The sequence below is a fragment of the Podarcis raffonei genome, chromosome 17 (assembly GCF_027172205.1).
Source record: "Podarcis raffonei isolate rPodRaf1 chromosome 17, rPodRaf1.pri, whole genome shotgun sequence".
NCBI lineage: Eukaryota > Metazoa > Chordata > Lepidosauria > Squamata > Lacertidae > Podarcis > Podarcis raffonei.
In genome coordinates, this window is record NC_070618.1 from 20,773,515 (window position 1) to 20,796,414 (window position 22,900).

General features: G+C 43.1%; 1 protein-coding gene and 1 pseudogene across 42 annotated transcripts in view; both read left to right on the forward strand.

Annotated features, from left to right (window-relative positions):
• The window catches only part of PTPRD (protein tyrosine phosphatase receptor type D), a 1,152,007-nt gene that overhangs the window by 1,119,899 nt on the left and 9,208 nt on the right, over positions 1-22,900 (forward strand). For all 42 annotated transcript variants that reach the window (XM_053371570.1, XM_053371569.1, XM_053371568.1 and 39 more), the window contains 5 exons: positions 5,898-6,183; positions 7,397-7,575; positions 9,184-9,310; positions 13,989-14,114; positions 21,702-21,856. In XM_053371570.1, coding sequence (XP_053227545.1) covers positions 5,898-6,183; positions 7,397-7,575; positions 9,184-9,310; positions 13,989-14,114; positions 21,702-21,856 — 873 coding nt within the window. The remainder of the gene's footprint in view (positions 1-5,897; positions 6,184-7,396; positions 7,576-9,183; positions 9,311-13,988; positions 14,115-21,701; positions 21,857-22,900) is intronic.
• On the forward strand, positions 20,563-20,629 carry LOC128405479 (uncharacterized; annotated as a pseudogene).

The window sequence follows — 22,900 nt, forward strand, 5'->3', positions numbered from 1 at the left end:
CTTGTATCCCACCTCCCCTTTCTTCAGTAAGTTCCAGGTAGCTTATGGTGCAGGTTATCTTCACAGTAACATTGTTACTTAATTTGAATGAATACAGTGGTACCTCGGGTTACATATGCTTCAGGTTACATACGCTTCAGGTTACAGACTATGCTAACCCAGAAATAGTGCTTCAGGTTAAAAACTTTGCTTCAGGATGAGAACAGAAATCGTGCTCCGGCGGCGCGGAGGCAGCAGGAGGCCCCATTAGCTAAAGTGGTACCTCAAGGTTAAGAACGGTTTTAGGTTAAGAACGGACCTCCGGAACGAATTAAGTACTTAACCTGAGGTACCACTGTATCCCTATAAAACTTTGAGTGTGTACAGCACAGGAGCTACTGTGAGTACGCTGTTTTTGTGTAAAAATGGTGCAGTTTGTTTTCTGATCACAATAATCTTCCTAGCAAAATTGCTCTGTTTTTGTTTTTGGCACTGTCATTTAATTTACCATATAACTTCTCCATAAACTCTGTACCTTTCCATCAGCTTTTTTTGTTTCGTTCTGTTTTTATCACAGTTGCTTTATGTACTTGAACCTCATAAATGGCAGTCTCTATATATTCCAAAGCCGCAATATTCAATCAGATTATCCCCTGATATATGTCAAATACGTCCTAAATGATTTTTGGCCCATATTTTAATATCTTTGTTCTTCCAAATAAATGGCCTGTGAAATCTCATAATTACAATGGCTTCCCTTGCCAGATCACTGAAATATCAGTTAAGGGTCAGCACTGTAATAGCAACAAATTAATCAGAAAAGCCAATCTCTAAGCACAACCACACAATGCCTTCAGTATGGAATGGCCCCCGAATGCCTCTTAATTTCCCTTTTCTGCATACTGTAGCTGTATCACATCATGGGACATTAAGCATATTTCAACTCACAGGACTGACTCAGTTGTGTTTGCAGATATTGAAAACAAATGTTGGAACTGGATGAATGATAGCACTGAAGCAATAACAATTTCCTAGTAGGCATGCTTGTTTAATGGATTGCATAGTCTTTTGGCTTGTAAACACTGCAATTTTTGCTGCTAACTGAAATAAAAAGATTACTTACACACACACACACACACACACACACACACACACTGTTAGAGTTTGGTAGCATTCTTATTGAGTAAAGGGAACGAAAGGAAGTTGTTACAAGAAGTAGAATAACTGTTTGGCCGCAGCTTCAATGGCGTATTCACATTTGTAGGGCTTTGCTATATTGAACACAGTGGAACTAGCTTCTGAGTAGACGTGCTGCTAACATTCATTACCTAAGCCCCCATCCTGAGAACAGCCTTGGCTCCATTCAAACAATATGCATGAGGCATTATCATGTTTGACACTTTTTTTCCTTCAAGTTGCCAGATTAATTTCCAAAAGTGATGCAAAACTTGTGTGGTAGAGGCATGCAAACTTTTGAGCTTCATAGAACTCTTCACCAGACAGAATGAAGTCCTGTGAAGCTCTAAATACTTCAGAGAAAGATGATCAAATGAACTTTTCATTCCTATTCTATAGAACAAGGGTAGGAAACCTTTTTGGATCTGTGGACCAGAAACTTATCAGGCTTCTCCTCGTAGTCTCCCGATATCAGGTGATTTGGTGCGTCGAAGTCCTAATGCTGGGGCTTCAAAGCACCCCACTAAAATGGAGAGAGAAAATGTTTGATTTTACAGGGGTTTCAATGCAGATCCTTTCCAGATCACAAGGGGTTTGCATGGAACCTCCTGCTAAAATGAAGGCCTCCCTTCATTTTAGCAAGGAGTTGAATGCAAATCCCTTTCATGTATCAGGAAGGGGTTTGCATTCAATCCCGCCAAATTTAGCAGGACTTATTCCCCCTGCCTATCAGCTGACATAACCCACCCATCAGAATTATGTCAGCTGATCAACTAGCGGACATGGTGTTTAAAAAACAGCCTTGCAGCCCAAACTGGCCTAAAGGCTGGAGGTTCCCCACCTCTGCTATAGGCCATAGCATAAGCAAAAAACAATGTACACACACACAGGCACACAGGCATACATACATACATACATACATACATACATACATATAGACATACCCCCTATACACTTAAAGATGCATAATGTTACCTGCTTTCAAATATGAGATAAGACCAAAACATTCATAGCATAAGTCATTTTTTATATTTTACTAAAGGATTATAACTGCTTGTGCACATGCAAAACACATTCTGACAGCTCTTGAAAACTGCCATCAGCATGTTTTTAAAATTTAGACCACAGAGCATTGGTACCCAATTTGGACTACACCTCCCATTATCCTTGACCATTCACCACGCTGGATGGGGCTGATGGGAGTTGGGGTGCCTGAACATTTGGAGGGCCGTACATAGGCTACCCCTTCCATAGAGTTTAGCATTTGGTGAGGCAGATCTCCTGCTGCCCCCTCTTTTGCTCTAAGATTTTCCGGCTAAACGTAACAAACTTAACTGCTTTGGGCTTAGTTTGTTCCTTTTGAAGGAACAGTGCTTGGCAACTCAGACAAGGAAAGGCTTAGATAACCCACAGATTGCTTATCAGCTGTACTGTTCATGCCATGTTTGGGACTCAGCGCTATAGAAATGAGTTAGGGAGGGAAGCAAAATGCACATCAGTTATTATCACCATACCACCAAGCTCAGCTCTGCAAGATCAAAGAGACTTTCCTACTCTTTTAGAATTCTAATCCTTCAGTTTAACTCATGCACACCACAACAGTGATGGGGGGGCGACCCAAACAAGCGTTTAATAATAGAATCCAAGAATAATGCGCTAGATAAGAGAAATGTGGGTTGCTTAGTTGACCTTGCTGGTTCTGACAAAAATGTATATGTAACATGTATATGTAACACCCGCCCTGTGGAACGCCCTCCCACCAGATGTAAAAGAGAAAAACAACTACCAGACTTTTAGAAGAAATCTGAAGGCAGCCCTCTTAGGGAAGCTTTTAATGTTTAATAGACTATTGTATTTTAATATTCTGTTGGAAGCCGCCCAGAGTGGCTGGGGAAGCCGAGCCAGATGGGCGGGGTATAAATATATTATTATTATTATTATTATTATTATTATTATTATTATTATTATTATTATTTCACATATAAATAAAAGACAAATTAATTCCTTTATCTAATTTAGTTAACAAAGCAATACTGCAGGCTGATCACTCTTGATTGAACTAAATGTCAGTGGGCTTTCTTGTATATAGTTAGGAGAAAAATCTTTCTTTTTAGAAGTCATTAACAAAAGGACATCAGATATTTTTGTCTTGTCTTTGGAGATTTAGCTGGTTTAAGGGATGTTATTATCACAGATACAAAAGATGCTTTTCCTACTTTAATAAAAAGTGGGATTTAAATTGGCCACTTTTGAAGAAAATTGTAATAAAGCCGCATTCCTGTGTCGTGGATTTCAGCCTCAAGCATGTTGCAGGGAAGTCAACTAACAAAGGTGATTGGGGAGCCCCTGGGAGTATCATGGATCATGTGATCCTGGTTTCAGCTCTTTGCCTGGTGATGTTGTGTCTATGTAGCGTCTTTTCAGATATTCCGCATTTCTCCCAGTCTCTCAAACACATATTTATTTTCACCCCTTGTCAAGATTTTCATGGAACTGAATCTCATGAAAGATTAAAAAAGGCCCAGTGCTCAGGGCACCAAATACATGCCCTGAGCCCAGGAAGCAATTGTTGCAGTGTCGGACAACAGCAGTAGTGTGAATCAAATATTTCAGTCTCTTTAGGTTTTATTTAGTTAATTGGAGTAAAACCTGCAATGTGTGGTAAGGTGGAAAATACACTAATATACCAATTAGTGTAATACTAAATCCTTAGTGGGATGGAAACAATATTACCGTGGAGAATAGCTTCACTGAGGCACAGGAAACTGAGGTGGTGCTCCAGAAACCTGCTAAAGGGCAGGAAACTGCAAGAAGGAAGCAGCTGGAGAGAATGACTCATGGTTTCAGTTGTCTCTGTACTCATGCACAGAGTATGGGAAACAAGCAAGACCAATCTGAGCTCTTAATATAGGGTAGCAAATAGGACCTAATAGACACTACTGACACCTAGTAGGATGAGACTTCTGACTGGAATGTAGAAATGAGGGGAATAATCTGTTAAGAAGGAGTCGACCAAACAGGAAGGGAAGGTGAGACGCATTATATGTAAAGGATGTGTACACTTGTGAAGAAATCCACAACATGAAAGGCAGATTGAGAGTACAGTGGAACCTCAGGTTGTGGCCATAATCCGTGATGGAGGCATGTCTGCAACCTGCAGCATTCGTAACCTGCAGCATGGGAGGTCCCTACAGACTGGAGGTTGTCCCCATCTTTAAAAGGAGGGGGGCAGAGAGAAGCATCTGTCAGTTTGCATTTCTTAGTGCATAAAGTATTGATCTCATGTGGAAAAATCTTTCCTATTCTTTCCTATTCTGATTAATTCTAGAAGCTACTAGAAGCTTCTCTGTGTGAGAGAAGCAGAGGCAGGAGGGTTAATGATTGTTTGAGTTATACCTTCTGGGAAGCTGCTTTCTGCAGAGTCATGCTGACTATAAATATAGGCCAGAAGGAGCCTGAGTTTTACTTTTTTCTCTCTTTCTCTCTCTTTCTTCTGGTGTGATGTTTCTGTACATAGGATGCTTTAGTGTTAAGGTTTAGTCTTATTATGAGTTAAGTTATAATAAGTGCTGCAACTAGATTTTTGTATGGACTGAGCCAATCCTGATTGTATTGGATTTGATAACCATTACGTTCATTTGCCTTCAGCACAAGTAAAGCTTTGCTGAATGAAGTAATATTGCCTCTGGTCTATGTTGGGGAGCTCTGCTGAACTCTGCAGTTTGTTTAAGGTTTTTCTCCACACGTATGACATACATATGACAGTACCAACCAGTCAGCTTGACATCAGGACCAGGAAAGGTCCTTGAACAAGTTAACTAAACAGTTGGTCTTTAAGCACTTAGAAAAGGATGCTGTGGTTACTAATACCCAGCATGAGTTTCTCAAAAACAAGTCATGCCAGGCGAATCTCTCTCTCTCTCTCTCTCTCTCTCTCTCTCTCTCTCTCTCTCTCTGTCCCCTGACAGCATTACAAGGGGAATGCTGTGGACATAGTGCATCTTGATCTGAGTACAGCTTTTGACAAAGTCCCCCATAATATTCTTGCAGAGAAGCTGGTAAAATGTGGGCTGGATGAGATTACTGTTAGGTGTATTTGTAGCTGCTTGACTGACCAAATGCTAAGAGTGCTTACTGCTGGTTCCTCTTCATCCTGGAAAAATTCTGCAGCTTTCTACATCCTTCCAATTCTACAGTTCTATTATTCTATGACTCATTGCCACTTGCAAGCAAAGGGCTTTCCCCATAGTGCTTCCATAGTATTGGGAGATGCTTGTTTTTGACAAGATTCAACAGTAGTGCCATGAGCAACTGCATGCTGGAACGAGGTGAATGGGTTGAATTTCAAGGAACTTTCCAACCCAGATTTTCATCACAGGGAAATGATTCTCGCTTGACTGAGGTAATTTGAGAAGGGGACCTGGTTATCAAAAAATACCCTAAAAATGAGCAGAGCCAGCATGTCTGTTAGGAAGCAGTAATGCTTTTTTGTGATGGTACTTACCAATGTGGGGAAGGAAAAAAACTGCCCATGGTGGTCAATTTTTACAAACACAGCACTTGTATCAAGATATGAGCACCTTGCTTTTTTTCTTTTCCTTTTTTGTTTTTGCTGAAAAAGGCACTGGAAAGTGGGATCAATTGCAATGATGTATGTTGCCATGACAGTATGTCAAGAAATGTCGTACCGTAATGTTTCTATCGCTTACACGTATCTTGTGTTTTGTTTTTCTTCCCCCTAGTGCTGGAGTTGGCAGGACCGGCTGTTTCATTGTAATAGATGCCATGCTGGAGAGAATAAAGCATGAAAAGACTGTAGATATTTATGGCCACGTAACACTAATGAGAGCCCAGAGGAATTACATGGTTCAAACAGAGGACCAATACATCTTTATCCACGATGCACTGCTTGAAGCAGTGACATGTGGAAATACCGAAGTGCCAGCCAGAAACCTGTATGCATATATTCAGAAGCTGACACAGATAGAAGCAGGAGAGAATGTCACAGGAATGGAACTGGAATTTAAGGTACTTTGCGTAACAGGGACTTCCCCGCGCGATTTTACCTTGAAAACTGTTACACCAGGGTGCGATGGGGGAAGTTAGACTTGATTCCAAATGGGTCTAGGGTGAGTTCATGTGCTTTGGTAGATTTCCCTATGAAGGATTAGCAACAGAGTCTAAATTCTAGTCGTTCTGCTGGGGGTATAATAATAATAATAAGTTATTATTTATACCCTTCCCATCTGGCTGAGTTTCCCCAGCCACTCTGGGCAGCTCCCAATCAAGTGTTAAAAACAATACAGCATTAAACATTAAAAACTTCCCTAAACAGGGCTGCCTTCAGATGTCTTTTAAAAATAGGTTAGCTGCTTATTTCCTTGACATATGATGGGAGGGCATTCCACAGGGCGGGGGCCACTACCAAGAAGGCCCTCTTTCTGGTTTCCCTGTAACCTCATTTCTCACAATGAGGGAACCGCCAGAAGACCCTCGGTGCTGGATCTCAATGTCCGGGCTGAATGATGGTGGTGGAGACGCTCCTTCAGCTATACAGGACCGAGGCCATTTAGGGGTTTAAAGGTCAGCACCAACACTTTGAATTGTGCTTGGCAACATACTGGGAGCCAATGCAGATCTCTCAGGACCAGTGTTATGTGGTCCCGGCTGCCACTCCCAGTCACCAGTCTAGCTGCCACATTCTGGATTAATTGCAGTTTCTGGGTCACCTTCAAAGGTAGCCCCAAATATACCTTTATAAGTTTGTTTTCTAAAGAGTTAGAGTTGCATTTAAGCAGGGTTCTGAAACATGCATTTTTTTGCATGTGAGATTCAACAAACAATTGGACAAGGACACAAGAATGCACCCCCACAGGATCAGAGCAAATGTCTGTCTAGTCCAGCATTCTGTTCTCACAATGGCTAACCAGATTCCTGTTTGAAGCGCACAGGTTGCAATAGCCCCTCTCACTCCCCAACCCCAGCAAAGGGTGTTCGGGAGCATACCTCCTGAAGCTAGTACATATCCACATTGGCTAGTAGCATTCGACATCGCCTTATTCTCCATTCATTTCTCTAACCCCCTTTCAAAGCCTTCCAAGTCAGAAACACCGCAACATCCTGTCATAGCATGTTCCATAGTTTAACAATGTGCCGTGTGAAGAAGTAATAGGAAATTATCTGTATAAGAAGGTTTGGTCTGATTAAATTGCAAAATTATGCTCTTTCTCTCTTTCCACAGCGGCTAGCCAGCTCTAAAGCTCACACTTCAAGATTCATCAGTGCCAATCTTCCATGTAATAAATTTAAAAATCGCCTTGTTAATATTATGCCATATGAATCCACAAGGATATGTTTGCAGCCTATTCGAGGGGTAGAAGGGTCTGATTATATCAATGCCAGCTTTATCGATGGATACAGGTACTAAAAGGCAGTGTTTTTCTGTGTGGTAAAATAAAAAAGGCTCTTTTTTCCAAATTCACTAAGTTTTTATCGACCGACAGAAGTGGGTCATTTTCAGTGGGTCTGCTCTAACACAGTTGGACCCAACCCAAAGTGCTATGCAGCTGTTTCTTCTTGCTATTGTGGCAGTCACTGTAGTACCATGGTTTCTTCCTGTACCAGTAGAGGGATGCGGGTGGCGCTGTGGTCTAAACCACTGAGCCTCTTGGGCTTGCTGATCGGAAGGTCAGCGGTTTGAATCCCCGCAACGGAGTGAGCTCCCGTTGCTCTGTCCCAGCTCCTGCCAACCTAGCAGTTTGAAAGCACACCAGTGCAAGCAGATAAATAGGTACCACTGTGGCGGGAAGGTAAACGGTGTTTCCATGCACTCTGATTTCTGTCACGGTGTTCCGTTGCACCAGAAGCGGTTTAGCCATGCTGGCCACATCACCTGGAAAGTGGTCTGTGGACAAACACCGGCTCCCTCGGCCTGAAAGCGAGATGAGCGCCACAACCCCATAGTCATCTTTGACTGGACTTAACCGTCCAGGTTTCCTTTACCTTACTTGTACCAGTCAGCGAAGTCACATGTCTGTTCTCATAGGGAGAGTTGCTTTTTCTCTGCATTGCATTTCAGCATCGTTCCCTTATCAGTAAGGCTAATGCTATTGGAGAAAACAGATATACTCTGCCTAGATCTTTTCCTATCACTGCCAGAGCAATGCAGACAGAGCAGGCACTGCAAAGAGTTCCCTGTCACAAAGGGAAAATACCGACAGGGCTTTCCCCCCAAACTGCTGTCATGTAGAGCTTTACTTGATTATCACGTGCCTGTTTCTGAAAATGGGAAGTCACAGCAATAACAGATTGATTTTCCTATAATACATGTTAAGATACTAACATATGGAAGTTTCAGTTCACTGTTCTCAAATGCTGGCAGTAAAGCAGCAAACAGATGGTACAGAAATGCAGCACAGTTACAAACAGTAGGACTCTGGCAGCTGGTTATTTAAGATACTATGCAGATACTAAATGTGTGGACTGAGCCTTTGTGGGCAAATAGCAGATTTGTACTTGTAGAAGGGGAAAGTGTGGCCATGTTTCTTGGAAAATGAACCAGCTTGCCACATTCCCACCTTTTTTCATGACTTCAAAACTTTTCCCGATACTTTTGCATCATTAGAAGAGTTAACAAAAAAAAAAGTGCTTTGGAAGCATAAGTCATAAGCTCAATAGACTGTATGACAGCCAGCCTTGAATGCAAAAATGGAACTTTACCACTAAGTGTTTCCTAAGTGCTTTTTGCAACTCACAAAATTGAGCTATTAGACTTGCATTAAAATTTAAATAAGATAAAGCCATAAATCACAATATTAACAGTGCAATTTCTTCCACAAACTTCCAAAAAACAAAACAATGCTATTGTTTGATTAAACAATCTTTAATATGTTTTTAATGTGCTTACGTTCAATAATTTACAGCTGTACATGGCTTAGAGTTGATGGTTCAGCAGAATGTTTACATTCAACAAGAGAGTCTTTGACTTGCTTGGATTGGTAAATGTTTGCCCTTATATTTTAAACTTAGGCAACAAAAAGCCTATATCGCTACACAGGGACCTTTGGCAGAAACAACAGAAGATTTCTGGAGAATGCTTTGGGAGCACAATTCAACCATCGTAGTCATGCTTACTAAACTGCGAGAAATGGGCAGAGTAAGTATGTGGCACATTTCCAGACAGTCAATGTCAAAAATTGATTTGGCATAGGATGTACAGCAAGAGCAAGTGATTCAAAAGAGCAATTACTTACACCGGACCAACTATTATTGGTAACTAGGCAATAGTCTTCACTAGGCATAATGGAAAGGAAACTAATCCTCAAGGACACACATAATAAAAACCTACAAATGTATGTAACTAGCATGTCTTCATATACATACAACATCAACATATGATCTGGGGAGTGGCATTTCCTGTAGCTCCCAATCATGTCAAGAATATAGGCTAAGGTTTATAGAGAGCGTTAGTTCTTAAACATTGTTTCCAGGTTCCTCAATGAAAAAATTAATAATGGAGGGTGACTTTCCTTGAAAAGCACCTAACCAGTGACTCTAGAGCTTCTCCTGCAATATAACGACAGGGGATTATTGGATATGTTCTGAAGTGTAGAGTCAACCCATAGGGTCAACTAGTCCAAGCCCCTGTGGCTTAGTTCTCACAAACATCAGATGAGGTGCCTGTATTCTGTTTTAACTGTCTCACTTCTTTAGTCTGCAGGCGAAGGCTCACATCCTGGACTGCTTCCCCCTGAACATGCATGTACAGTCATACCTCTTGCTACATTTGCTTCAGGTTAAATCTTTTCAGGTTGTGTCCCACAGCGACCTGGAAGTAACGGAAAGGGTTACTTCCGGGTTTCGCCATTCGCGCATGCGCAGACACTCAAAATGACATCACGTGCATGCGCAGAAGCGGCGAATCGCGACCTGCAGATGTGCAGACATGGGTTGCGTTCTACTTATGTTGCGGACGGAGCTCCGGAACGGATCCCGTTCACAACCAGAGGTACCACTGTATTCCTAAAACTAGGCATGGCAGGGAAAAGGCTAGGGTGGAACATATTCTGTTAAAAATAAATGAATGAAGGAGCATTCAGTCTTAGAAGTGGCGCAATCCAGACAAAGGTTTACCACCTCATCATCTGATGTTTGTGAGAACTAGGTCCCAGTATTCTCTGCAAGACACTGGGATTTTAGGACTGACATTTAAGAATTCTTTTCTTTTCTTTTGGTATGCCTACCCTCAAGAATCCTTCCACTTTCAGAACATAGAAAACATATATTCAAGTACAGCAGCATCTTCTAGTTCTATGAGTAAAGACCAGGTGGATCTCCTTTGTCAAAGGAATCAAAAAGTTATGACTAAGTTGCCACCAGCTCTGGAAATTCAAGAGGCTGTGAACCAGGTTGAAATTTAGGTCATTGGTACAGAGTGACAGGAGCTGGCTCTTTCCAAAATATTTAAAATCTGTAGCCAAGTGATCATTCAAAGGAAATTCTTTCAACTATAGGTCTGAGAAAGTCAATGAATAATTCACATCATTTTGCAATGCTAATAAATCTCTACAATATTTGTGTAAATATTAACTGCTCTATACATGGCTGGAGAAAAGATTAGTAGTTCTGCAGCTGGCTGGGAAATATTCAAGTGCTTTTAAAAAGAACATTGTTGTTTTGTTTTCAGAAGACTTTGGTTTTATATCAAAATGTTTTGTTTTGCTATGTTGGTATCAGTGTCAGTACTTTAAAATTAAGAGTTCCTTGTCTAAATATAATTCTAAGAACTTTAGCACGTGCACACACACACACACACACACACACACACAGAGGTGTTTCATCCACTCTGTAAGAGTTATGTGAAGTAAAGATGCCAAGCCACTTAACTGTAGAGATGCAATTATTTTAAGCCAGTCTTGTAATAATTTAATTTTAAGTTGTCTTTTTTTTTATTGCCCAGTACCTATTTTCCTGTCTCTTGCAGTTTTGGCAGTTTGTTCACAGCCTTAAACTGTGTATTTGATTATTATGTTGCTTCCTCAGACATTTGCCAGACGAATGAATCCATTATCAAAAAGAGCAATATTATACACTCATAAAACATGTGCATTGCTATTTGGACACACCCCAAATCCTATGGGCTCTTCAGACTTTTGCAACTGGAGTCCACGCAAGAACCACGAGTTTCTCTGCATTTTGCAAAAGCTCTGCATTTCTGGCCTTCCAAGGTTGTTGTTAAAAAGTTAGCTCCTTAAGAGCTAACCCTAATGGGTGTTAAAGTTGGGATGGGATCAGTAGGGAAATCCAAGTGCTTCACATACCTAAAGCATTTGTTATTTTTAGTGTACAACACAATCAGGAGGGAAGAGTCTTCGAGACAAGTGGGGAAAGAATTTAGATGAATGCAGTCATAGGGCAACGGTGTTCAAGAGCTATCAGAAGAGACAAGATAAAAGAGGAAGGGAGCTGTGAACATGAAGAACAAAATGGGCAGCAGCTAGAAAGAATTGTTTCAAGCAAACCCGGTAAAGGCAGAATGAGGATGAGAAGTGAAGATACATAGGCTGCTACAGTTCAAGTACAGTGGATGCTCGGGTTGCGAACGTGATCCGTGCGGGATGCACGTTCGCAATCCGCAGTGGCGTGTCTGCACATGTGCGGGTAGCGATTTGGCGCTTCTGCGCATGCACAAAGCGCGATTTAGTGCTTCTGCACATGTGTGACCCCTGAAACACTGAAGTAACCCATTTTGGTACTTCCGGGTTTCGGCGGGTCCATAACCCTCAAAAAATGCAACCTGAAGTGTCTGTAACCCGAGGTATGACTGTACTTGAGTTTGTTAATTAATGGCAGAGCTGTGACTGGCGGTAGCTTTGAGGAACAAGGGAGAACAGGAGCAGATGCTGGATGAAGAGAGTGAGGAGGGTGGGCTTTTGCTTGGCTGTCCTGGCACCAGTGCAGAGGGACGCGGGTGGCACTGTGGGTTAAACCACAGAGCCTAGGACTTGCTGATCAGAAGGTTGGCGGTTCGAATCCCTGTGATGGGGTGAGCTCCCATTGTTCAGTCCCAGCTCCTGCCAACCTAGCAGTTCGAAAGCACGTCAAAGTGCAAGTAGATAAATAGGTACTGCTCTGGCGGGAAGGTAAACAGCGTTTCCATGCGCTGCTCTGGTTCGCCAGAAGCAGCTTAGTCATGCTGGCCACATGACCTGGAAGCTGTACGTCGGCTCCCTCAGCCAACAAAGTGAGATGAGCGCCGCAACCCCAGAGTCGGCCACGACTGGACCTAATGGTCAGGGGTCCCTTTACCTTTACCTTTACCTGGCACCAGTAGTGGAGGAAGGGGGTGTAGTGGGGGCAGGCCACCCTGGGTTTTACCACTGAGGGGGGTGCCAAAATGCCGGACGGCACTCACTGCGGGGCCTGCAGCGCGCCCGAGATACACGTCTCTGATGCGCGCAGGCTCTGCACTGCCCAAACGGTCCACCCGCTGCTTCCCCTCCCCAGCTGTAGGGCAGCTGAGTGGGAGGAGGCAGGCAGACTCCCGAGAACCCACCCCCAAGTGGCTTCCTCCACCGCTGCCCGGCACATTTCACTGTGCAAGCTTGTGCATGTCTATTCAGAAGCAAGTCCTCTCATTTTCAAGGGGGGGGGTAACTCCCCGGTAAATGCTAAACCTTCGATAACTACTGTATTTTTTTGTGTATAATGTGCCCCCTATTTTGGGGGACTTCAAATTAACAAAATGGGGGGAGAATGGCCCTAATTTTAACCTGTTGCAGGATCTTAGCCAGACCCAGTTCAACGTAGCAAAGCATACACAGACTTCCAGAAGCAATGAGTTGCAGGAAGGAGATGCTGCTACCAGTTAACTTGGTTACTTAGAGGTGTTTATTATTTACAGCAGATTTCAAGTTACAGTGGTACCTCGAGTTACATATGCTTCAGGTTACATACGCTTCAGGTTACAGACTACGCTAACCCAGAAATAGTACCCCAGGTTAAGAAATTTGCTTCAGGATGAGAACAGAAATTGTGCTCTGGTGGCGCAGCAGCAGTGGGAGGCTCCATTAGCTAAAGTGGTGCTTCAGGTTAAGAACAGTTTCAGGTTAAGAACGGACCTCCAGAACGAATTAAGTACGTAACCCGAGGTATATACATGAACAGAAGCAGATCTTAACTACCGTATTTTTCGCTCTATAACACGCACCCGACCATAACACGCACATAGTTTTTAGAGGAGGAAAATCCGTAGGCATGCCACCCGTAGGCATTTCCTCCATAACACGCACAGACATTTCCCCTTACTTTCTAGGAGGAAAAAAGTGAGTGTTATGGTGCAAAAAATACGGTAGCTCTCTCAACAAACTCCAAACGACTCTCGGAACACCATACTGACCAACAAACTATCCAGTCAGGGAAGCGGGGGGGGGGGGAATGAAGGAAATAGCTCACCCAATGAACTATGCTGCCACTCGCACGTACCGCTAAAGCCACCAATTGTGCATCCCCTCACCGCCAGAAGCCGCTGATAGCCCGCCCTATTGCCGCAGCGACACCCAATCATCAACAGCCCTTGCCGCAGCCACCAATAACACGCCGACAAGCCGCTGACAATCTCAGGCTCGCGACACAAACCTATCACAAGCCCCCCCCCAATGCACTATCTGTGTATAAGTTGACCCCCAATTTTTAATATTGTTTTTTAATTTTTTTAAAAAAACCTGCTCTTATATATGGAAAAGTACGGTAAGTGTGATTTTTCCAACCTCCTTGGACAACAGATTGGTATAGAAATCTAAACAAACGCATTGTCTTATTTTCCCCCCTTGCAGGAAAAATGCCACCAGTATTGGCCAGCAGAGCGCTCAGCCAGGTATCAGTACTTTGTGGTGGATCCCATGGCAGAGTACAACATGCCGCAGTACATCCTAAGGGAGTTCAAAGTCACAGATGCCAGGGTAAGTTCAGCAGAACTACTGTAGGTCCAGTTGCCTGATACTTCAAAGTGATACATCTTTGCTTCCCCCCATCCCTCCAACCACATGTCAGCACTCAGGGTTGTTTTCAACATTGTGCTAACTTACTGTAATCACTCAGACATCACAAGGATTTTTGCTTGCACAACATAACTTTCCCTCCTCCCCCTGTGTGTCCCCCGATTTATTCTAGGGTTTTCTCCACACCCACACCCCAAGCAGTTTTTAATAATAATAATAATAATAATAATAATAATAATAATAATAATTATTCTTTATTTATACCCCACCCTCAGGGCGGCTAACAACAAATTTAAAACACTTAATTGATGCAACAAAAAACAGCATAAAATACAGTATAAAACGTGAATAACAATACATTCAGAATTCAAAAATCAATTTATCCATCCAATAAACATTAGATGATCACCAGGGCTAGCTGGCTAAATTACTCCTATTTGGAGATCAGGGGAGAATTAGCTGGGGAGAATTTTAGGGGAAGGGGAACAGAGGAGGGAGAAGGGTAAAGTCCAATTGAGCTAACAGTAATCCTTACAGTTTGCTTGCATACTGCCCTTGGTTTCCTGATGTACCTAGCAACCAAACTGTGCCTTGGTCCGAGATCTGCCAGCTTCCCATTGGAACAGAGGCCTCCTTGTTGTATTTTCCATCTATATCAGGCATCCTCAACCTTGGCCCTCCAGATGCTACAACTCCCATGATTCCTAGCTAGTAGGACCAGTGGTCAGGGATGATGGGAATTGTAGTCTCAAAACATCTGGAGGGCCGAGGTTGAGGAAGCCTGATCTGTATCCACCTTGGTGATTCTATTTTCAAGCCAACAATGGATCCTAAAGAGCTGTGTATCTCTTGGTAATGAAAGTTACTTAAAAATAGAAGTGAACAAGTATTTCACTTTGTGCAAAAAGAGGAGGGGGAGAGCAGGTCTGGATGGTTATGTATACCCCATACATTTAAAACGCATTTTTCTGCCAAAGAATCCTAGGAACTGAAGTTTACCCCTCACAGAGCTGCAATTCCCAAGACCTTAACAAATTTAAGTAACAGACATAAATTACCAGTTCTATTGATTTGAGTGTGTCTATTTTACGCTGTGGGTTAAACCACAGAGCCTAGGACTTGCTGATCAGAAGGTCGGCGGTTCGAATCCCCGCAACAGGGTGAGCTCCCATTGCTTGGTCCCTGCTCCTGCCAACCTAGCAGTTCGAAAGCACCTCAAAGTACAAGTAGGTAAATAGGTACCACTCTGGCGGGAAGGTAAACAGCATTTCCGTGCACTGCTCTGGTTCACCAGAAGCGGCTTAGTCATGCTGGCCACATAACCTGGAAGCTGCATGCCCGTTCCCTCGGCCAATAAAGTGAGATGAGCACCGCAACCCCAGAATCGGCCACGACTGGACCTAATGGTCAGGGGTCCCTAAGTCTGGATCCAACCAATGATTTTTTTTGTAATGGAGCACAGTTAACTGATCAGAAGACCAAAATGCTATTCACCTTTTCCCTTACTCAATCCGTCGTCTCCCAATACTTTTTAAAGGAATTGTCTCCACTTAAGGCTTTAAATACGTCGTTGTTTTGCAACAGCCCTTTAGGTTGTGTGAGCTGGAAGGTTAATGTGGTGTGATTTAAAAACTGCAGAGCAAATGGCATTCTTAAGGGAAGCTTGACAAGGTTTACACATTATAATTTGATTCCTGGCATAGCTTATTCCTCGGCGTTCTAATCTGTCTGCAGAGAAGAGCTACGCGGCCGTGACCCTGACGGGCTAATTTTCATTTTGCATTCCTTATCTGAACAGCTGAGTCGGAGGTTCGGTGCTGATATAAGATTAACTGTATATAAACATTTTTATAGGCCTGGCTCAAGCCATTTTCAAGCTGTGATTTGTAACACTTCACACTCGATGGCAGGATAAACCCCCTACTCGTCTCCATTTTTGGAAGCCCTGTAGCAATAACGTTGATTAGAGAAACCTAACAGAGTGTTGCGCGTACAAGGGACAAAAATGCCTCTCCGTTAAAAACTCTAGCTCAGCTTCCTAAAACTCTGAGCCTTCCCTCAGCTCAAAAGGATTGCTGCTTTTTGATGCTGCTATTAAAAGTTGGCTCAAAGAAGATATACTGTGGGGACACAGTGAATGCAGCCACATGGGAGAGTTCCTAAACCCAGCCGTTAAATCATAGGAAACTCGAGTTTGAAAGTGCAAAATCTAATATAGTAGTTGTCATCGCGTGTGCTCTAGCCAGAGTTAGGCTCTTTTGCTTCCATTGTTACCAACGGGACAGACTTACGGCTGGCATTCAGGCTGAACCAGTACCATGCCTGCCTTTAACTTCAAATTGCAAAATACAGCCATCCAGATATTGGCAGGTGTAATGGTTCTAGGGGTTGCTCGTGCGTAAATCGGCGCCACACCTGGCTGGGTTGCCTGAATGAACCCTTTCTGTCCGGACAGCCACTCGCCCGTGGCTGTCTCAATCACTGGCAGAATCCGTCAGTGGGCGTTTCTTGAACTTCTTCCAGCAAAGAAGCTCTTTGACGCCCAGTCGCCGCCTACTCTCCCTGCACGGAAGCCTTCTGCGCAGGGAGGGTGTGGGCAGCGGAGGACCCGTGCTCTCCCCGCTGGTCCCTGGCGAGGAGTCATGGAGCCACCTCGCCGGTTTCCCCATCTGCCCCCCTTCTCCACTGGTGCTACCCTGATTTCCTTCCCCAGAAGATGTGCTGCTTCTCTCCCTCCCGGGACGCTCTCCGGAATCCCTCTGGAGCCCTCCCTCTCCCTCTGGCTCCGATGGCAGTTCCCTGACATCTGGCACCAGGCAATTACAACACAGTACACCTATCTTTACCAGTTACACTAGCTGGATACTGAATCCCTACCCCAACTGCTGGGAATTCTTTTGCATCCCATTCTGGCTTTGGCCGTGGGGTGGGTTCCAGCAGACATTGTCCAAGAAGTTTCAAGCTTGATTCTTTTTAAAAAAAATAAAGCTGTGAAGGCAGATATTTGTCCTTGAGTTGAATTCTGCAGATTGTATGTATATATATTTTCTAAAATAGGAGGTGTCGGCCTATTTGGACCACTGGGAAATTTGGAATGAAGCCACATGGGTGCCAGTTAAAACATGGCTGCTATGGTGGTGTGGCATACCACAAAATGGCTGCCATGTTTAAAAGAGAAGGAAAAAAGAGGCAACCACAAAATTGAGTAGGCATGTCTTCCATCAATGAGGGGGAAAGAAACAAATAATCAGCCACCGTCTTGATCTCTCTCTCTCCTCTGTTCAAAACAGAAGGGAGCAGAGGTCCAATTCTGGTATCCAATAAAATGTGGACTGTTTTAGTTGGAAATGTGTCATGTAGTTGAGGCCAAACCCATGCAGACAGGAACTGAGCATGAACAGTGTTCGAAACTCCCGTTGTTCTAGGCGCATTTTGCAACAGGGAATTTCATTAGGGCGAGCAGTTTCTGAGCTCTGAGCGCAGTACTGCACCTAAGATTTCAGATTAAAACTGCAGAGTGGAAGGAAAGGGGTACCTTTCTCTGCCTCCCCCCACTACTTCCAGCTACTCTCTGAAAACTGGAGAAGAGACCCTCTTAAAAATATTAGGAGGGTGGGCAAGGGAAGGACTAGTCCATGTGAAAAATGAACATAATATTTTAGCTGCAGTTCATTCATTTTCAGCTTTGTATTCTTACAAAAAAACGCACCTAGACATGCCATTGTTGCACCCATAACCTAGGTTTAAGGTGCCATTTAGCTCCTAGCTTTCAAATCTTGGTTTCTAACACTGAGCATGAAGAGGAAACAGACATTTGTGTACTGTGGATTCCTGAAGGGTTATTTGCTGAGCAGTTTTGAGGTTGCTATAGGAGTTACTGGTGAAAGCAGCGGCACCTGTGAGCACCACATGACAGTCTATGCACAGGTCTATAGGGACAAGCTGTGCACACCTATAGGAACATGATTCCCATCTCTCAACTTATAAGAAGGAAAATCAATACTTCTTATTATGGCTGTGTTGACTCCTTTTTTGCACACATCAAAAATGGCAGCAACAATGTAATGTTGCGAGCCGTAAACAATAACTGAAGAATCTAGATTATTGAAAGTAGCTCTGTGTTTATTCCCACCTTCCAGTATGAATTACAGCGTAATGTATCACATAATTACTTCCCACTTTCTGCTTTGCACTTGCATCCTGTGTTAACGATCAGGGTCAACAAAATGGGGCAGTTGCACACAGCACTTCTATAGCAATGATATCTGTGAGAAACACTTTCTATACTGTGCAGAACCTCATTCAAAGGCATCTGATTTTATCTATGGAGAGACAGAAACACAGATGGTCACCTAGTTCTTAGGGCTAGACAGAGAATGGACTCAATTAACTGTTTTAATCAGACAGCTGCCCAAAGGTGTTTGTTTGCATGCAATGAAAATAGCAATACTTTGTTGTTGCTTTGCCTGTCCAGTGAAGACGTAACTAAAAAGCCTAAACTCCTTTGTAGCTGGATACAATCTAAAGGTGTTAATATATTCTTGGCATTCCTTTAGTGACTGCCATAAATGAGCATCTCGTTAAATTTCAGGACAGACTGTTCGTCATGCCAGTAATGTAAGAGCAGAGTCGATTTCTAGGCAGTTTTTGGGCTAGCTTACTGCCATCGCACAGTCTTTTTGGTGTCAGCCTTAAATAACATGTAAGTTATTAAAGCAAGATAGAAATGTCTTTTATAGATATTTGTTCTGGCCTTTCATGACACGCAGTGCTGGAATTTCTCAAAAGCCAGTAGGCACTAAGTTATTAACCCAAAATACCTTGAGAAGAGAGACGTATGCCATCGATCTTTTTAGTTGACAAAAATTAGTACACCGTGACGCTAAACATTTCTGCTGGCACAGTTGCTCGCAGTGAAAGGGTGACGTTGGAATGGGATTGCGATTTGTGAAGTAACTTGCTGGCATTGCAGGTTTCACAAGCTTTGCTGCATGTCCGCTTCAAGTAAATTGCTGCCATTTCCTCTTAAGTAAAAGGCACTTTCAACGAAGCAAAAGCGCTCCTTGGTTCAAGAACATCTCAGCAGAATGCTACAAACTGAATAATGGCTCCGGTGTCTTTGACAATTATCCACATGACTGTAGTACTTAGCCACCGAGTGCTTTAATCAGGCAAAAGAGAAGTCTCTGCTATTTAAAATATTTGAGATGAAGAAGATGAGTTATAGGTCTGCATCAGGGTAAACCAAGCCTATAATTTTTCGTTGGGCTTTTCTGATTTCAGTGATTGTAAACACCTCCTCCTGCCGTAGGCATCATTGCTGAAGGATGTACCTGTGGAATTTGGCAGAAAATGAAAGCCTACTCAAGGCATAGCATCAACTAAGTTATCATTTTGTTTGGGTTTATTATTTTAAGCAACCTATATTCACCTCCATGTCAAGGCAATCATAGCTGAATACTTTGGTTGGGGTATAATTATTCTCCCACCCCCCTTGCCTCCAGCTTCCAAGCTGCTGTATCGGAATTCCCATAATCATTGAGGTTATTCATTGGTTTCATTCTGCAAAAAAAAAGTGCCGTTTTAAGAGATTGGCATCTGGCAATAGCTCCCCGCCTCCTCCTCTCCTGTACAGTTATAGCTCACAGGCACAGTGACATGGCATCTGCTGTTCTTCTCCTACCATGGCGGGAAAGTAGAGACATTCAGGAAGTCTGAAGTATCCGGAAGGCATGAAGGTTAACAACAATAGCTCAATTTGTGTCACTTCTATTAAATGTCGGCGCTTGCACAGATTGACAACGTGCGAAAGTGAGCAAGCGCAGCAGTTGTGATCAGGTCCTTCAGTGATCTCCTGCATTGTGCACATACTTACGCCAGCAATGTCAGAAACACAAAAATAGGCAGTCTGAATCTGGCACTGAGGCCTGCAAGAGTTTTGTGCTAGGTGCAAAATAGTTTATTCTCTTTATTTTCTATAATTTTTTAATTAAAATGTTCTGTTTTACATTTTAGAATATTCATTTCAACAACCTTAAAATGTCAATGACTTCCCTTCTTCTTTTCCCATGGCTCATTTTGCATAACATAAATCCCTGCGTATTTTATATAAACTAAACCGTTCAGCATTCCATTATTACATCCATCAAAACTTATTTACACCATTGAATTTATCTGAATGCTGCCAATGTTTTCAAGTGTACACAATTCCCCCCATATATCCAATAAACATTTTCCAACCTTCTCTAAACCTATGTTCTCCCTGTTCTTTTATTCTATATGTTAGGTCCGCAAGCTGCACATATTCCATCAATTTAAGTTGCCATTCTTCTTTAATTGGGACCTCACTCGTTTTCCATTTTTGGGCTAACAAAACACCAGCCACAGTAGTGGCATACATAAATAACCATTTTTGACAGCAACACATATACTAAAACTGGAATGATACAGAGAAGATTAACATGGCCCCTGCGCAAAATAGTTTATTCTCTTGCAGCAGTTGCAATAACACTAACCCAGAGAGACTCGCCTGGTGCCATCATTACATGCCTTTTTGTGCCGGAAAAAACATTCCTTTTTACACAGGTCTTTGGTCATTAAATAATTGATGGTCTGTTAAATGGGAGGGGGGCTATTATTATGATTATTTTACTATTATGTTGTGTATTATTATGCTGTGTGTTATGTTTTTATGATTAAGCTGTATAAATTATGTTCTTAATGTTGTAAACCACCCTGGGAACTTTGGAGAAAGGGTGATATAAAATTGAATTAATACTAATAAAAAATGAAGATGAAGACCCAAAACTGCTGCAGTTGTGGGCGTGGTTAGGGAGTGAAAAATGTAAAGGCAGTCTTAATCAGCCCATGTCATAAAACACACCATCACAAATGGCGTGGCCGGGTCACCCTCAGTTTGATGCGTGACACCTACCCCACACAACGCTGAGGCTGGACCGGGAGCTGGTGGCCAAGCACACCCGGTACTAGTAGGGATTAGAATACATGAATGAGCACTTTCCAGTCCCCCTTGGCAAAAGATGCAGCCTTACAGATGGCTTTCCTATGAAAAGAGAGGGACACATTTGAAAGAGTGCTAGGGAAGAAGAATCTAGTAGCCAAGCCAGAGGCGTTTAGTTAGCTAGAAAGAGAATTTGGGTTTTGTTGGCAATGCAGCCATGTCAATGCCTTCCATTGCACCAGAAAGAAGGGGAAAGTCCCACTTAACTAGCTCACAGTTTCCTTGTCCCTTAAAGACTCTGTTTTTCCAGGATTTAAATGTCAGAGAACATCCTTTCCAATGCAGGGAGCAATTTGAGCATCACTGCGGTCAGTGAAATTGCATTCTTATGTCAGTGTGGTTTTGCCAACGGCAAAACGACAAGGAAAACACAAGCCTCGTCAGCATTGTCTCAGAAGTGTTTTCACTCCTTTTGCTCATTGTGGGTTATTTTTCCCTTTGCTAGTTGGTTCCCCCCCCCCCACAAAAAAACCCTTGTTTTCTGCCTTACTGCATTTCATATCCTATATGTGTGTATTTCATTCAAGGACGGCCAGTCTCGGACGGTGAGGCAGTTCCAGTTCACCGATTGGCCTGAACAAGGAGTGCCAAAGTCGGGAGAAGGGTTTATCGATTTCATAGGCCAAGTTCATAAAACAAAAGAGCAGTTTGGGCAAGATGGGCCAATCTCGGTTCACTGTAGGTAAGTAACAATCACCCTCAGATGCCATTGATGAGATGAAAACGGATGCAATGATTTGACAGAATGGTAATTTGGGCTGGGGGGAAGCAAATTAAGAGTGGAAGTTGTATAGTACTGTCGACGGCGGAGAAAGCCGATTGGGCGCCTGGGGTGGTGCACGTGCCCTGCATCCGGAGGGGGCAGCCGCCCGCGGCGGTGGGGCAAACCGGGGCAGGACACTCTGCAGGACCTCCACAGCTGGGTGGGGGGAGGCAGTGGGTGGACCATTTGGGGCAGCGCAGAGCCTGCGGGGGCCCAAGCCACCATGTCACTCCCAGGAGAGATGTGTGGCTCGCGTATACTGCAGGCCCCGTGGTGAGTGCCACATGGCATTTTGTCACCCCCCTCAGTGGTGACACCCGGGGCGCCCCGCCCCCACCGCACCCCCTTCCTCTACCCCGAGTGTTGTAATCCAGGAGGTCCTTAGTTCAAATCTCACCCCATTCTCCCATCTGTTTGGGGAAGTCTCCCATCTTCCTGTTTAGGGAAGTTTTTAATGTTTGATGTATTTATCATGTTTTTAATATTCTATTGGGAGCTGCCCAGAGTGGCTAGGGAAACCCAGCCAGATGGGCAGGGTATAAATAAATTATTATTATTATTATTATTATTATTATTATTATTATTATTATCATCATTATCATCGTCATCATCATCATCATCATCATCATCATTATCTACAGTATGGGGACGATAATCATACTGAACTGTTTTTCATGATAGGATTGCCCCCTCCTGCAATAAAAGCCATCCCAAAGATTTTTATGTATATTAAATGCTTTTCTAGATTGTATAAGAAAAATGAAGTAGAAGGAGCATCCATTTCTCAATTTATCCCTATGTGTTTCAATTGTTACAGGCTACTTTTGTTAGCCATCATTACAATTTTCTACAGCAGCCAGGCCATTCCCCCAGTTTGGCAACCAGGAAGGGCTGTTTCTCTGTGGCATAAACCTGTGGTCTGCAACCAATAACACAAATATTTTAACCAAAACAAGAAAAGGT